The sequence below is a fragment of the Ahaetulla prasina genome, chromosome 2 (assembly GCF_028640845.1).
Source record: "Ahaetulla prasina isolate Xishuangbanna chromosome 2, ASM2864084v1, whole genome shotgun sequence".
Taxonomy (NCBI): Eukaryota; Metazoa; Chordata; class Lepidosauria; order Squamata; family Colubridae; genus Ahaetulla; species Ahaetulla prasina.
Window position 1 is genome coordinate 10,529,570 of NC_080540.1, and position 15,584 is coordinate 10,545,153.

At 46.4% G+C, this 15,584-nt stretch overlaps 1 protein-coding gene across 1 annotated transcript in view; it reads left to right on the forward strand.

Annotated features, from left to right (window-relative positions):
* The window catches only part of LOC131190358 (zinc finger protein 850-like), a 40,781-nt gene that overhangs the window by 14,771 nt on the left and 10,426 nt on the right, over positions 1-15,584 (forward strand). Inside the window, exons 4-7 of the mRNA XM_058167680.1 lie at positions 1,813-3,034; positions 9,491-9,552; positions 12,586-13,283; positions 13,797-13,917. Coding sequence (XP_058023663.1) covers positions 1,813-3,034; positions 9,491-9,552; positions 12,586-13,283; positions 13,797-13,917 — 2,103 coding nt within the window. The remainder of the gene's footprint in view (positions 1-1,812; positions 3,035-9,490; positions 9,553-12,585; positions 13,284-13,796; positions 13,918-15,584) is intronic.

Consider the following 15,584-nt stretch of genomic DNA (forward strand, 5'->3'; position numbering starts at 1 on the left):
TTCTACCGCTTTTCCGAACCACCCGCCGCCATCACTACTAGATCGGGTGAGCTGGTCCAAATCAGGAGCATTTCACCCCTGGTCTACAGGCACCCTTGACCTCCACGCAAGGATTGTGGTCCACGATTCTTTTGTCAAAGTCGAGGGCCACTCCCTCACTGGCTCCTGGAATGCAGGTCGGCGGCCAAAGTCTCCCTCCACCTGGTAAAGTTCCTTGGTAGAACTTGGTGTAGAATCCACTTGATCCAGATCTTAGGTCAAGCGCCCACCTGGCGTGCAGTCTCCGCCACGCTTCTGCCATCCTTTGTGTCTCCAAGGGGATTGGCAGACTCTCAAGAGGGTCCCCATAGGCTGCTGCCATGTCTTCAATCTTTTTCTCTATCTTCCCTGAATCTTCCCGTTGCCCGGATAGATTGGGTAAGTGGCCGAGACACAGGACTCCAGATAGCGGCTCCAGTTGGAGCTTGAAGTTTAGTAGAGTTGGTTCAGTCACATTAACAGATTAACAGAGTCCAATCAGGATGCAGCCCAGTTGCTAGGTGTCTCCAGTCCCCTCCTTCCAAGCACCTGCAGGAATGTTCTTGGTTCTCCGAGAAAGCATTTTGTTTTGGCTACATCACCCCAGCTATCTCTATTTCCCCCTCCCTAACCTCTAGTTTGTCAGCATTTGAAATCCCAAAATAGCCTCAGTCAGGCCAGCTTCAAGGCTGACAGGCAGCCCCCCCCTAATTTAAAAGGAGGTCCTAGAAGAAGACAAAAAAGTACACAGAAAGATGATTAAACACAAGCTAACCTCCTGTTCCTTCCTTTGGAGGCCCCAGTGGCTTATGGGGGTATTTGTCATGGAACTGCTTTACCAGTTTGTCTGCCTTCACATCCCACAGAGTGTTAATCCCAAATTGTATAGCTTAAAGCTTCTTGGATGAGAAGCGAAACATCTTCAGAGAAAAACAAGGAAGTCCAGTTGCCTCCTGAAAAAGCACCTTTGGGGCAACCATGACCTGGATGACTGAGAATCTCTTACTGACTTTAATCAGATTGGGCTTATTGGTCTTTGAGATGACCATAAGAACCAGATAAAATTGGGATGCAGGTCAGGAGTTTGTCCCTGACGCTGACGTGCTTCTCCTCTTTAGCAAGCAAGAAAGTGAAAGCCCTCAGGTGCCCTTCTTGGGCTGGGTAGATAAGCAGGGTTAGGATAGGATACAAATTGGGAAAAAAAGGTTTGAAAGTTAAATTGTGGAGGGGGAGAAAAAGTGCTCCAAAAAAAGAAATGATAATTATAGACAATCCTCAACTTACGTCCACAATTGAGCTCCAAATTTATGTTGCTAAGCAAGGCAATTGTTAAGTGAGCTTTGCCCCATTTTACAACTTTTCTCGTCAGACTTGTTAACTGAATCCCTGCAGTGGTGAAATTAGTCACACGGTTGTTAAGTGAATCTGGCTTCCCCATTGAATTTGCTTGCCAGAAGGCCACAAAAGGAGATCATGTGACCCCGGGACACTGCAACCGTCATAAATGTGTGTTAGCTGCCAAGCATCTGAATGTAAATCATGTGACCATGGGCATGATGGTCCTAAATTTGAAAAATGGTCATTAGTCACCTTTTTCAGTGCCGTTGTAACTTTGAACAGTCACTAAATGAACTTCTGTAAGTTGAGGTCTACTTGTAGTTTCTGTGTTGCTGTCAAGACACCTGTATCAACTAATCCATGAAATCAGCAGGCATTGAGTGCCACTCTGAAGAGATTTGAGTTGAATTTTTGTGCAGTATAATTGATGTCCTCCTAACTTGCTTGTTCTTCTAGGAAGCTTCGACCATCAACAGCACTTCCTTGGAGAAGTGACAGACTTGCCCGAGGGAATGTACAGTAGCAGGAGGATGAAGGCCACTTTTGACTCTCCTCCAAGGAGCCAGAAAGTCCCACTGAAGGAAAAACTGCACGAATGCCAATATTGTGGGAAGCTCTCTGACTGCCGCGCCCACCTGATTATTCACGAGCGAACCCACACAGGGGAGAAACCCCACAAATGCTCAGCGTGTGGGAAAAGCTTCACCCGGAAGGAATCTCTGATTATCCACGGGAGGTTCCATACGGGGGAGAAGCCCTACAAATGCTCATTGTGTGGCAAAACTTTCAGTGATAAAATTGGGCGCCTCATCCACGAGAGAACTCACACCGGGGAGAAGCCGTACAAATGCTCCGAGTGTGGGAAGAGCTTTGGCACTCGTTGCAACCTTCTGAGGCACCGGAGAGTTCACACGGGTGAGAAACCGTACCATTGCTCGGACTGCGGCCAGAATTTCCGATACAGGCCGCAGTTAGTGATCCACGAAGGGACCCACAAAGGGGAGAAGCCTTATAAATGTGCAGACTGTGGAGAAACTTTCAGTCAGACGCGGCATCTGGTGATACATAAGTGGACTCACACGGGAGAGAGGCCTCACCAATGCGCCGTCTGCAGCAAAAGCTTCAATCAAAAGTCGGACCTTATTACGCACACCAGGACCCACACTGGAGAGAAGCCGTATGTCTGCTCTGATTGTGGAAAGAGTTTCATTTCGAGTTGCCAGCTGAGGAAGCATGAGAGAATTCACACCGGGGAGAAACCGTACCAGTGCGCAGAGTGCGGGAAATGCTTCACTTACAGTTCTCACCTCACTACGCACAAGCGAATACACACAGGCGAGAAACCTTACCAGTGCCCGGATTGTGGGAAATGTTTCATTTCTAGTTCTCACTTTACTGCCCATAAAAGGACGCATACTGGCGAGAAGCCCTACCAGTGTACCTACTGCGGGAACAGTTTTATTCAGCGATCACAGCTTGCCAAACATGAGAGGTCACACACAGGAGAGAAGCCCTACATCTGTTCCGAATGTGGGCAGAGCTTCCGGTGGAGCCAAGGGCTCAAAAAGCACATGCGGACTCACACTGGCGAGAAGCCATATGGGTGCTCTGCGTGTGAGAAAACTTTCTCCAGTTCCTTTAATCTGTCCAGGCATCAGAAAATCCATGCAAAGGAGAAGCTATAATGGGGCACTTTTACACAAATGACTGTAGGGCAATCGGAATAGCTAGATACTCCTAGGACTAGGTAGTCCTCGTTCGAAGTGACAATTGAAAAAGGCGACTTACAACCTGGATTCACAGTTCTGACAGTCGGGCCCCCTCCACAGTCATGTGACAAAAATTTCAGGCACGTGGCAACAGAGCTATTTGCAGTATCCTATGGTCATCTGACCACATTTTTGCCATGGTTCTTGCAGAAAACCAGCACTTGGCAAAACTGCAATTGTTTTCTTAAAAACCATGGTGTTTACGTAACGATGGCAGATTTTGCTTAATGAATGTGGTTATTCACTTAACGACTGTCATGAGAAGGTTCGTACTATTGGGTTGGTAATGTTCTATGACTATTGTGACATAACTGTAATGGGCAGGCTCTGAGCTGTGATGGCGCAGTGGTTAGAATGCAGTACTGCAGGCTACTTCTGCTGACTGCTGGCTGCCTGCAGTTCGGCAATTTGATTCTCACTTGTTCAAGGTTGACTCGGCCTTCCACCTTTCCGAAGTTGGTAAAATGAGGACCCAGATTGTTGGGGGCAATATACTCACTCTGTAAACTGCTTAGAGAGGGCTGTATATAAGTAAGTGCTATTGCTATTGTTATATCAAGGACTGCCTGTAGTGGCTGTAGTATGGCGTAGATCAAGAAAGAACACAGAAAGAAGGGAACCAAGTTGTTTCTGGTTAGCTGCTAAACCTGAATTCTGTAAAGATCTGGTTTGCTGGGAATGACCTTGTTTCTTGGGAATGACTTTATTTCCCATCTGGCTACACCTGCTAGTGGGAGAAACTAAACCAGAAGTATCTCCTCTCCACTCCCAAATCTGCAAGGAAATGAGATTGCCAGGCCTCATGATATTCTCATGTTGAGATATATCCCAAGACACTGCAAAGAATGCCGAAGTTGAGTCTCGTTGCATTTTAAAATGGTTATACGGGTAGTCCTCGACTTACCACCACAATTGGGCACAAAATTTCTGTTGCTAAGGGAGAAATTTGTTCAGTGAGTTTTGCCCCATTTTACGACCTTTCTTGCCTCAATTGTTAAGTGATTCGCTGCAGTTGATAAGTTAATGACCTGGTTGTTAAGTGAATCTGGCTTCCCCATTGATTTTGCTTGTCAGAAGGTCGCAAAAGGGAATCGCACCTTGGGCCACAGCATCCATCATAAATATGAACCTGTTCTGTCCCCCCCACCTCCCCTAAGAAAGCACGCCAGCCGAGGGCCGTCTGCCAGCAATTTATTTACACTTGGCCGGGTTTCCTTTGGCAGCGAAAAGTTCTGGCAACGTTTCTTCACGTGCCTTCCAAGTCTCTATCAAGTAGCAGTGTGCTGACAGACCGTTGCCAGGGCAACCAGGAATCTGCAGGATGATAAAAAGTTACTCAAGAAGAAATCCCAGCCTTCAGTCCAAGAGCTGTCTGTAGCTCACACGAAGCAATCCAAGAGCTAGTAGCTTGTAGCTTTGTCCGACACAGGGGCCTACGGAGCAATTCCACCTGCTTTTTTCTCCTGTGGGGTGTGGCTCCGTGACTCAGCACTCCCTGGGCCTGCCACCCTCTTCCTCTGCTTCACGCGCTTATCGGCATTGCTGTCTCGAATTGAGCCAAGATTGATCCTCGGCACTTGGGGCGTTGCCAGGGAGGAGGAGGGGTCGGGGAAAAGAGGCCTTGTCAACTACTCCTCCTCCTCCTGGCCTTCAGCTGGAACTTGGGGTAGTGCCAGCAAGGAGGGTCCTGGCGAGAGAGGCCTTGCTGGCTCCTCTCCCTCACTCTCCAAATCACTCTCCTTCATGAGGGCAGGCTCGGGAGCCGGCTCGGGGGCCGGAGCCACAACAGAACCAGTTGCCAAGCATCTGAATTTTGATCATGTGATCATGGGGTCAAGTGTGAAAAACAGTCATAAGTCACTTTTGTCAGTGCCATTGTAACTTTGAACGGTCACTGAATGAACTGCTGTAAGTCAAGGACTACCTGTATTATGGTTTTATTCATGAGATAGCAAGTGCCATTTGGGAAGAGAGCTGGACAATTGCAAGCAGATGTTTCAGAACCTTGTGTTACATAACTGGTGCAAATTCTTTTTCTGTTTCTTTAACCAATATTGGTAAATTGTGGGCTCTGTCTCACTGTTTCCTTAAGAAGGTTGGAAAACGGAGCTTCCAGAGAGAAGAGTTTCCAGTTTAAACACCACTCTAAACAGACCAGAGAAAGAATTTCTTTGGTGTGGTTTGCGAATAACTCTGAACGTAAAAGTTTTCCCTAAAAAATTGACCGAGTGCAGACTGAGATACCATGGTTTGCCCAACAAAGCATGATTAGAAATAAACCCCAGTGCAGTACAGTACAGTGTATGAATGCAGGATGTTTAGCCATTTTTTATGGCAAGAGGAGTTACATACAAGACAAAGATCATTCTCGAAAAGCCTGAATACTTCAGTATGTAGTTTGCAAATGTGGCCTGTATGTTTGCTCATTGATTGAAAAGTTAATCTGTAAATCAATTGCAAGGAACCTGATTGGGTTCCAACTTTCTGACGGTTCCCAGTTTACTACAAGTAGTACGTGGCTTAGGACCGGTTGCTGAGCAACCGTCTGTTATGATGAACCTCCCTAGGAGTACTTATGACCCAGATTTCATCTGATGGTTGCCATTCCCTCCCACAATTACCTTGATTGTAATTTTGGGCACTTTTTTTAAAATTTGAATTTATATCTCACCCTTCTCCGCAGACTCAGGGCGGCTTACACTGTGTTAAGCAATAGTCTTCATCCATTTGTCTATTATATACAAAGTCAACTTTTATTGCCCCCAACAATCTGGGTCCTCATTTTACCTACCTTATAAAGGATGGAAGGCTGAGTCAACCTTGGGCCTGGTGGGACTTGAACCTGCAGTAATTGCAGGCAGCTGTGTTAATAACAGACAGTCTTAGCAGTCTGAGCCACCAGAGGCCCAGAGATTGGACTGCCATTTGTCAGAAATGTTGTAGGGTCTCCTGGGTGAGTGGGGGGGTGGGGGTTGGACTAGATGACCTATAAGGTCCCTTCCAACTCTGTTATTCTGTTAGTTCTCGCTTCTTGCAAAACGAAGCTTCTTCATCAACTACAGTAGCTATTATTGCACCATTGAGAGACCCGAAGGAACAGGTTAGGGAGAGATCATCTTGGAGGAAGTCTAGCCATATGGTCGCAAAGGACTTTGTTAAGATACAGGTAGCCCTTGATTTACAACAGTTCATTTAGTGACCGTTTGAAGTTACAACAGCACTGAAAAATGTGACCTGATGACCATTTTTCAGAGTTATGATGGTTGCACCATCCCTGTGGTCGCTTGATTTATATCTGGATGCTTGCCAACTGACTCACATTTATGACGGTTGCAGCGTCCCAGAGTCCTGTAATCCCCTTTTGCAACCTTCTGACAAGCAAAGTCAATAGGGAAAAACCAGGTTCACTTAACAACCATGTTACTAATTTAAGAACTGCAGTTATTCGCTGTAATAAATGTGGCAAGAAAATTCATAAAATGGGCCAGAACACAAAATTTACAACATAAATTTTGGGCTCAATTGTGGTTGTATGTTGAAGACTAAATGTACTTGTAATTAATTTAATAGCTGGAGCAGTGAAAGGTTGGACAATGCGTTAGAACACACAATTGCAGCTAATTGGTTAAAGGGAGCTGGTGTCGTGTCCCACTCCTCCGCTGACGGCCGGGTCAGGGAAATCCGAATCAGGCGTGCCTCTGCAGCTCTGCCAAAGTCCTAGCAAAGTTCTCAAGGCAGGCAGGAGACCAGAAAGTGACTTCAGCAAGGTATGTTTAGACTTTGCCTGACTCAGAGAATGCCAGAAAGCAGATCCTTTATATAGGCCATGGGGTGTGGCTCCATGACTCAGCACTTATCCCGGCCTGCCCCTCCCTTCCTTCTGTTGATGCCGCTTATCAATTCTCCTGAAGCGAGGGTCACTCCAGTCTGCAGCTGTTGGTAATTGACCTTCCTCAGGCTCACATGCTGTGGGGGAGGGGGAGGGGTCTAGTTGCTCCGTTTGCCTGGGCATGGAGCCAGGGCTGGGGGCTGGAGGCGCTTCTTCTTCCTCAGCCTGTCTGGGCATGGAGCCAGGGCTGGGGCCGGGAGGCATGCTAGGACATTCCTCAGTGTTTGGAAGCAGATAAGAAGGCCCCGGCTGCGGGGAAAGCGGACGAGGCACAACAGCTGGCCACTGCATGAGGCAATCTAAGCTGTGATTGGTTGCTGTGGGTGTGGAGGGGGAGTTTCCTTGTTTCCCGCTGTTTTTCCTCTGTGCGCTCTGTAATTTACCTCATGATATTCCTGCTATGTTGATTTACCTCACGTTGCCCCTGCTTGGCCGACTATCTTGTTTGCTCTAAATACAATTGTTTATATAAAACTACAAGCTTGTGTCAGTGTCTCTCTTACCCCATTTGGATACTTGATGTGCAATTCCCTCACAGCTTAATGAGACATAATCAAAAAAACATTTCAGACATCTTAGTGATGGACAAGCATGTTTTTCAGCCATCTGTCTCTAGATGGCAGTCTGGATCAACAGCGATCTGCATTCTACACAACTGTCAATGCAGAGGCTGCATCAATGATTGATGACTTGAAACCCTTGAGTACTTTTGTTTTTTTATTTGCATTTATATCCCGCCCTTCTCCGAAGACTCAGGGCGGCTTACACTATGTCAAGCAATAGTCTTCATCCATTTGTATATTATATACAAAGTCAACTTATTGCTCCCAACAATCTGGGTCCTCATTTTACCTACCTTATAAAGGATGGAAGGCTGAGTCAACCTTGGGCCTGGTGGGACTTGAACCTGCAATAATTGCAAGCAGCTGCTGTTAATAAAAGACTGTCTTAGCAGTCTGAGCCACTCAAGGACCCTAAATTGGATGTTGGGGAGAAGAGAAAAGGGTCAGAGAAACTTCCTCTTTTGGCTCACCCATGAAAGGAAAGTGGTGTGTAGTGGGCTTTTGTGCTCCTCTCAAGGTGGAAGCAGCAGCTGGAAGATGAGTTGAGGGCAGGTGGGAGGAAAGGCCGGGAGCAGAAATTAGGGCCTTTTGGTTTCCTCTCCAGTATAAAAGCAGAGAAACAACTTATCTTCAAATGTGTCTGCTGCTACCTATTTTATAAATGAAATAAATTCTATTCCATTGGTGCTTCATACTTCAAAACAGGGGTGAAATCTACTTACCTTCCTTACCAGTTCAAAAGTGCACGCACCGCTTGCTTGCTCGCTTACATCACATGCGCGCACAGACCCTCTTCACATGCAAAAAACCTTTCTGCGCATGCACAGAGGGTACGAAACACATTGCCTCCTGGTTAAAACCAAGAAGTAATGACAGCCGGGCAGGTGGCTGCACCGTGATTGCTACTGGTTCTCCAAACCACTGGCCATGATCACTACTGGATCGGGCGATCCAATCCAAACTGGGAACATTTCATCCCTGCTTCACAAGCTGTGCCTTCAATTTTCTAGTGGTTGGGGGATTTAAAAAGCCGCCTTCAAGTTAGCTTTGACTTGTTCTGGTTTTAGGGCATGTTTAAATGGCAGCAATATGAGACTGATCTGCCACTGGGATTTTTTCTACACTTCCATGTTCAGCCAACCAACACTGGTTTTCCTAGTGCTGTCCCATCTGTTTATTAACCAGGTTCAACTATGCTTAACACATGTACTCAGACAAAGCAATTCTCCATATGATTGTGAAGAGACCCTGTGAGTCTACAATGGCCAAAAATCAGAGGGCCTTGAATTGCTCCTTTACAGACTAAGCAATTTTGTGAAGAGGCTTGCAAGGAGCTGTGCCTATTAATGCAATGGGTTAGAAAAGGCGCTACCAGACTCCTCCTGACATGCTTTAGAAGGTTAGATATTGAGGAAAAGGCAGCATCTCCAGCCAAGAATTGCATGGCTGAAGGATGGTGGGCCTTGTAGTCCAAGGACATCAGCAGGTCTGCCTCGCCCCTCTTTGACATCAATGCATTCCTAATTTGCACCTCTTGCAGCTGTGGATTAGGGCATGCAAATTTCTTTTACTATTGCAGTGATTGTCAGTCTCTCCTTTTAAAAAAATACCGGTGCTTGCTTTCCATCCTTTGGTTTTTCTTGATGTGTGTGTGTGTGTGTGTGTGTGTGTGTGTGTGTGTGTGTGTGTGTGTGATATGGGTGAGCCTCCCTGCTGACGGACTTTGGCATTGACAGGAGGCGCCCCACTCACCCCTGTCCAAGGAGCAGCTTCAGCGAAGGGGTTAAACGCAGAGAGCTTTCCTCTTGCGCCTAGAGAAGAGATAGGAAAAGGGAGGGGAAACAGGGGTGGGTGAGTGGGAGCCCAGTTTACTGCCCATCCCGCACCCTCCCCCCCCCATTCCTGGTCCCCAGACATCCCTTATGCCAGGGTTGTGGAGATTCTTTCATGGCGAGAGGTGCTCAAGAGGAACCAGGTGGGCAAGGACGCTGCAAGAGGGGGAGGGGGTGAGGAGGAGGAGTAGTGGGCATCCCCAGTGCAGGAAGGGAAGGGAAAACGCGGGGGGGGGGAGAAGCATGGAGGTGGACTTTTTACTGCGGGTCCCCTTCCCTTCTGAGTCCCCGCTTTGCTTGCAAAGTTTTCTGCCCCCTGCCGGCCTCTAGGCCTCCGCTGGAGACTGATTCCCCTTGAAATGCTTCCTTCAAGTCTCCTTCCTTCCCATTTGCCCAACATCTTGGTGCTGTACAGCTCCCAGTATGTGGCTACCTGGTGTTGCGGTTCCCACGTTCCTGGCTGCTGACTGGGGAGGATCGGGTCCCCAAAGTAGGTCTGGAGGGATAGAAGAGGCGGAAGACTTGGGGAGATCTGAGTTCAGAGGGAAGGTGGCTGAAGGGGCTCCCTCTGAGGTTATGAACCCTGCTAGGAGGAGCCCAGTGGCATCTGAAAGACAGGTGACAAGAGACCTGAAAGGCGTCCAGGTGGGTTTGTTTTGAGATGCAGCACCTGAACCTGCCTCTCTTAACATGCCCAGATTCCCTTTCTGGTGACTGCTGCCTCCCTCTTTATCTCTGCCCCACTAACTGAACGTCTGGGTGGAAGTTTTCAATTATACTTTTTACCAGGTAAATTGAACACCACAACTGAGCCCAAAATTTCTGTTGCTGAGTCAAACATTTGTTAAGTGACTTTTGCCCCATTTTACGATGTTTCTTGCTCCAGTTGTGAAGTGAATCACTGCAGTTGTTAAGCTTAGTCATGTGGTTGTGAAGTGAATCTGGCTCCCAATTGACTTTGCTTGTCAGAAGGTCGGAAAAGAGGATCACATGACTGCAGGATACTGCAACCGTCATAAATATGAGTCCATTCCTAAGCACCTAAATTTTGATCCCGTGACCAGGGGGATGTTTTCCGACAGCTTTAGAAAGAAAGGGCTCTTGGAGCCAGGTTTTATTCCAGGTTGCTTCCTTGCCGGTGTCATCTTCTGAAATTTGTTTGACTTCCTGATTTAATGTACAGTTTCAATATTTCATAGCCACCTATATGTGCCATCTAAACTTGTGCAGCCCTGTTTAATTTCTCAAGGCCTATGAAATGTCGAGCAGTATTTTAACAGGATAAATTTAAAAACAGCAATCAAGGCAGTTTCAGGAGGGAATTCCCAGAATCTGTGGGACTTTTAGCATGCAGAGGAAAAAAAACCCTGCTATTTCAAATATTAAAAGCAGACTTTTTCCCAGTTTGCCTTAACATTATGTCTTTATTGGTTTGATTTATATTCCTGTTTTGTACACACAGGGCATCACAGTAGCTTGAATGGATTTCTGCAGAGAGTTTTCTCCATCTATAGCTGAATATTGATGATTTGCCTTATAAGGGTAGAATCAAGTTTTTATTTGGAGATAATTTAATAAATAAGAATTCTTACAGTGTATTATAGAAAACTCTATATTAAGGATCCCCATGCCATTGGAAGATAAATTTAATAATTACATATACTGTTCTAACCATTAGCTAAATTGAAGTAATTACAGGATCCAATCTGGGTCGTCACTGGGACCAGAGGTTTTGTCTTTCGAGCGTTCGGACTCGTGCTGGAATCCCTCTTCAGGGAACTTCTCAATACAATACAAATACAATAGTACCTGTTGTATGTGGCTTTTTAGATGTTGACTGGGATGTGTGGTGACTGGCTTTTAAATTGTTGGCTGTTGTTTGCTTGTGCTGCCAAGCCCTTCACCTTCTAATTGTGAGAGGGATCTTGGAGTCCTAGTGGACAACCATTTAGATATGAGCCAGCAGTGTGCAGCAGCTGCCAAAAAAGCCAACACAGTTCTGGGCTGCATAAACAGAGGGATAGAATCAAGATCACGTGAAGTGTTAATACCACTTTATAATGCCTTGGTAAGGCCACACTTGGAATATTGCATTCAGTTTTGGTCGCCACGATGTAAAAGCTGAGACTCTAGAAAGAGTGCAGAGAAGAGCAACAAAGAGGATTAGGGGACTGGAGGCTAAAACATATGAAGAACGGTTGCAGGAACTCAGTATGCCTAGTTTAATGAAAAGAAGGACCAGGGGAGACATGACAGCAGTGTTCCAATATCTCAGGGGTTGCCACAAAGAAGAGGGAGTCAAACTATTCTCCAAAGTACCTAAGGGTAGAATAAGAAGCAATAGGTGGAAACTAATCAAGGAGAGAAGCAACTTAGAACTAAGGAGCAATTTCCTGACAGTTAGAACAATTAATCAGTGGAACAACTTGCCTCCAGAAATTGTAAATGCTCCAACACTGGAAATTTTTAAGAAAATGTTGGATAACCATTTGTCTGAAATGGTGTAGGGTTTCCTGCCTGGGCAGGGGGTTGGACTAGAAGACCTCCAAGGTCCCTTCCAACTCTGTTATTATTATTATTATAATTACTTGATAGGCTGGCCGGTAAATCAGCACTCCTATTTGACTGATGAGGGGCCTGTTTCCCAGGCTTCAATCACTTCCCTGGCTGTTTTGGGCTTGCTTGTACCACAATCTTAGTAGCTTGTGTTTTTGTGAGAGAACTATAAATACCACTATAAATACCACACACAGAACAGTACACAGCTAGAGAGAAGTTCCCTGAAGATGGGCTCCAACATGAGTCTGAAAGCTCAGAAGACCAAAACCTGGGCCTGGTGGTCAACCCAAATTGGATCTTGCAACGTATCCTGGGACATTTTATTTTTATTTTTATATTTATATTTATATCTTCATTTGTGATATAATTACATTAATGTGATTGATTAAATTTAATATATTTAATTAATAAATATTGATATATTGATCAAATTAACCCAAGCATTAAAGCAGTTCTCCAAGAATTGATTATTTTGTCCGCCTACTAGATTTTCATAATGCTTGTAGAAAATCAACTGGATCCAGATCATCAAGAAGCACTGGGGAGAAACAGACCTTTATGGATCCTCGGCTTCCCTTTTGTGCATAAGTAATTATGACAATTTCTATTCCTGCCAGGAAGAAAGATGGAGATACGGGACTCGCCCGGATCCCAGGCTGGAAAGAGAGTGCCAGCGAGGGGAAGCATTCAAACTGTGGAAACACAGGAATATCTGAATGAATCTCTCACTATCTCTCAGATTAAGCAAGAACCAGAAGAGGGGCTGGACCAGTTGTGTGAGATCCAGAAAAGAGAAGCTCTGAGGGCTCCATATTTGGATGGAAGAAACTCTCCGTCTTCTCAGTCCCCACCAGAGAATAACACTAGGCCGCCTTTTAGCAGAATGGCCGATTTCCATCAGCGGTCTCTCAGAGGAAAAGCTGCATCCGAAACCTTGCCAGGCCTGGGCTGCACGGAAGTTCCCAAATTTTACGAAGGCCTGCATTCCCCAGTGGAAGTGAAGGAAGAGTTGGTGGAGGAGGACAAACTCAGTGTGGTGCTACAATGCCAACGCTTCCGGCAATTTTCCTATGAGGAAGCTGAAGGGCCTCAGAAAGTGTTTGGTCAACTCTGGGACCTCTGTTGCCAGTGGCTGAAGCCGGAGCATCACTCTAAGGAGCAAATCCTGGAGCTGGTGATCTTGGAGCAGTTCCTGATGATCCTGCCGCTGGAAATGCAGAACTGGGTTTGGGAACAGTGTCCGAAGACGGGGAGCCAGGCGGTGGCTTTGGCCGAGGACTTTCTTCAGAGGCTGCCACAAGGAGATGAGCAGATGGTGAGCATGGATCCTTTTCATGTTGGGCACCCTTGTAGAGCTCAGTTTACAGCCACAATTGAACCCCAAATTTCTGCTGCTAAGTGAGGCATTTGTTAAGTGAGTTTTGCCACATTTTGTAACTTTACTTGTTGTTAATCATTGTGGCTAATAAGTTAGTAACATGTTTCTTAAGTGAATCTGGCTTCCACATTGACACTATTTGTCAGAAGGTAGCAAAAGAGGATCACATGGCCCCAGGAGATCTCAGATTCAGGGATAATCTTCTCCATCATTGCCATTCTGAGACATTAAAATTAGGACATTTTAAACTTGTTCCGGACAACTAAGCTGTGGTTTTCCTTGTAACTTTAGCAATCTCTCAAAGGTTTTAGTCTTTGAAAATTATGTTGCCAGAGTTCAAGAAGGGCTGAAATGAATCTCCAGTCAATCTTGTTTGTGTACCAGCTGTTTGCTGATGTTGAGATGTATCCCAATCATCTCCTTAGACATCTTCATGTTTCTCACACACAGGATCTGGGGGACTTGCGTCATGAGCCTTCCAATTCTGAACTGGATCCGTTGGATATCGTGAAAGTTGAGGTCCCCATGGATGGAGACCCAAATGCTTTGAAAAACCTGGGGATGAAATCTGGTAAGAATAGGTGGAACATGGTTGATCAATCTGAAACTGCCTCCTGATCATGCCCTTTGAGGTATTTGCTTATCACCACAAATCTTAGTAACAGAATTACAGGCCCCAATTGTGGTCACTAAGTGAGGACTACTCACGTTCATTCATCACCACCTTGTGGTCTTATTCTTCCTGCAGTTGATGGGGTGGAGACCAATGCGCAGTAGGGAGTCTCTTTGGCTTTCCTATTAGAGAGCTGGTGTGCTGCAGGAGTGAAGGTGCTGTTGCTGGACTAGGAGTGGGGACACCCAGGTTTCAGTCCTTCCTCAGCCATGAAAAGTCCATCAGTGTCAACCCCACTTGATAGACCAGGCCAAGAAATCAATTCCACAATCAATTCTACTCTAATACTTTTTTTTTTATTGAGAGTGAAGGTAATAAAATCTTGTAATTCTGATTGTGTTGTACCTCCCCACACCCAAACTTATTATTCTCCTTTGAATTGGAGAGGTAGCAAATTGTGCTTACATGATCCTGAGAAGCTGCAACCATTGTAAATACAAGCCAGTTGCAAAGCTGTTGTGTCTTGTCCGCTCTCACCGCAGCTGGGGTCTGCTTATCTGCTCCTGAACACGGAGGAATGTATGCCTCCCGGCCCCAGTCCTGGCTCCATGCCCAGACAAGCTGCAGAGGAGGGGGCACCTCCCGGTCCCAGCCCTGGCTCCATGCCCAAGCAGGCTGCAGAGGAGGGAGCATCCCCCGGCCCCAGCCCTGGCTCCATGCCCAGGCAAACGGAGCAGCTAGACCCCTCCCCCTCCTCCACAGCATGTGAGCCTAAGGAAAGTTTACTTCCAACAGCTGATTGGAGTGACCCTCGCATCAGAAGATTGGATAGGCGGAGGTAACAGAAGGAAGGGAGGGGCAGGCCTTAATGAGTGCTGAGTCATGGAGCCACACCCCATGGCCTATATAAAGGATCTGCTTTCTGGCAGTCTCTGAGTCAGGCAAAGTCGAACTTATCTTGCTGAAGTCACTTACTGGTCTCCTGCCTGCTCTGAGGACTTTGCTAGGACTTTGGGCAGAGCTGCAGAGGCAAGCCTGATTCGGATTTCCCTGACCCGGCCGTCAGCGGAGGAGTGGGACACGACAAAAGCGCTCCCATTTTGATCACGTAACCATCGGGTTGCAACGATGATTGGGATGCCGTGTCAGTTGTAAGTGCAAGGATCAATTGTAGGTTACTTTTTTCAGTGCTGTTGTAAGTTCAGACAGTCACTAAATGAATGGTTATAAGTCAAGGACTACCTGCACATGGGAACTAATGAATGTGCCTTTGTAAGAAGACATTCAGAGGAAGCTGAATTTACAGACTTCTAGTTTATGTCGTGGTGAGAACGGCTGGAAAATAGCGGCGCTCCACCAGGCTCTGTGAAATGTAGCCAGCAACTGCTTGTTGGGAGACCCTATGGGGTTAAGCCTCCCTGGAGAGGAGGTGAAGAAAGGAGAGGTGCTTCCACGATCACGAGGAAACCACAATTTCCTCGTTGATCCGAAGAAAGCTCTCCTGAACGGCAGCAGGGACGACCGCCATTTTTGGTCATTCACAAGCTGGGACAACCGGGACACAAAGATCTTGCACTGGAGCGGTGGGTGGACAGAGCAATGAAACTGGGTGAGAAAATTTCCAA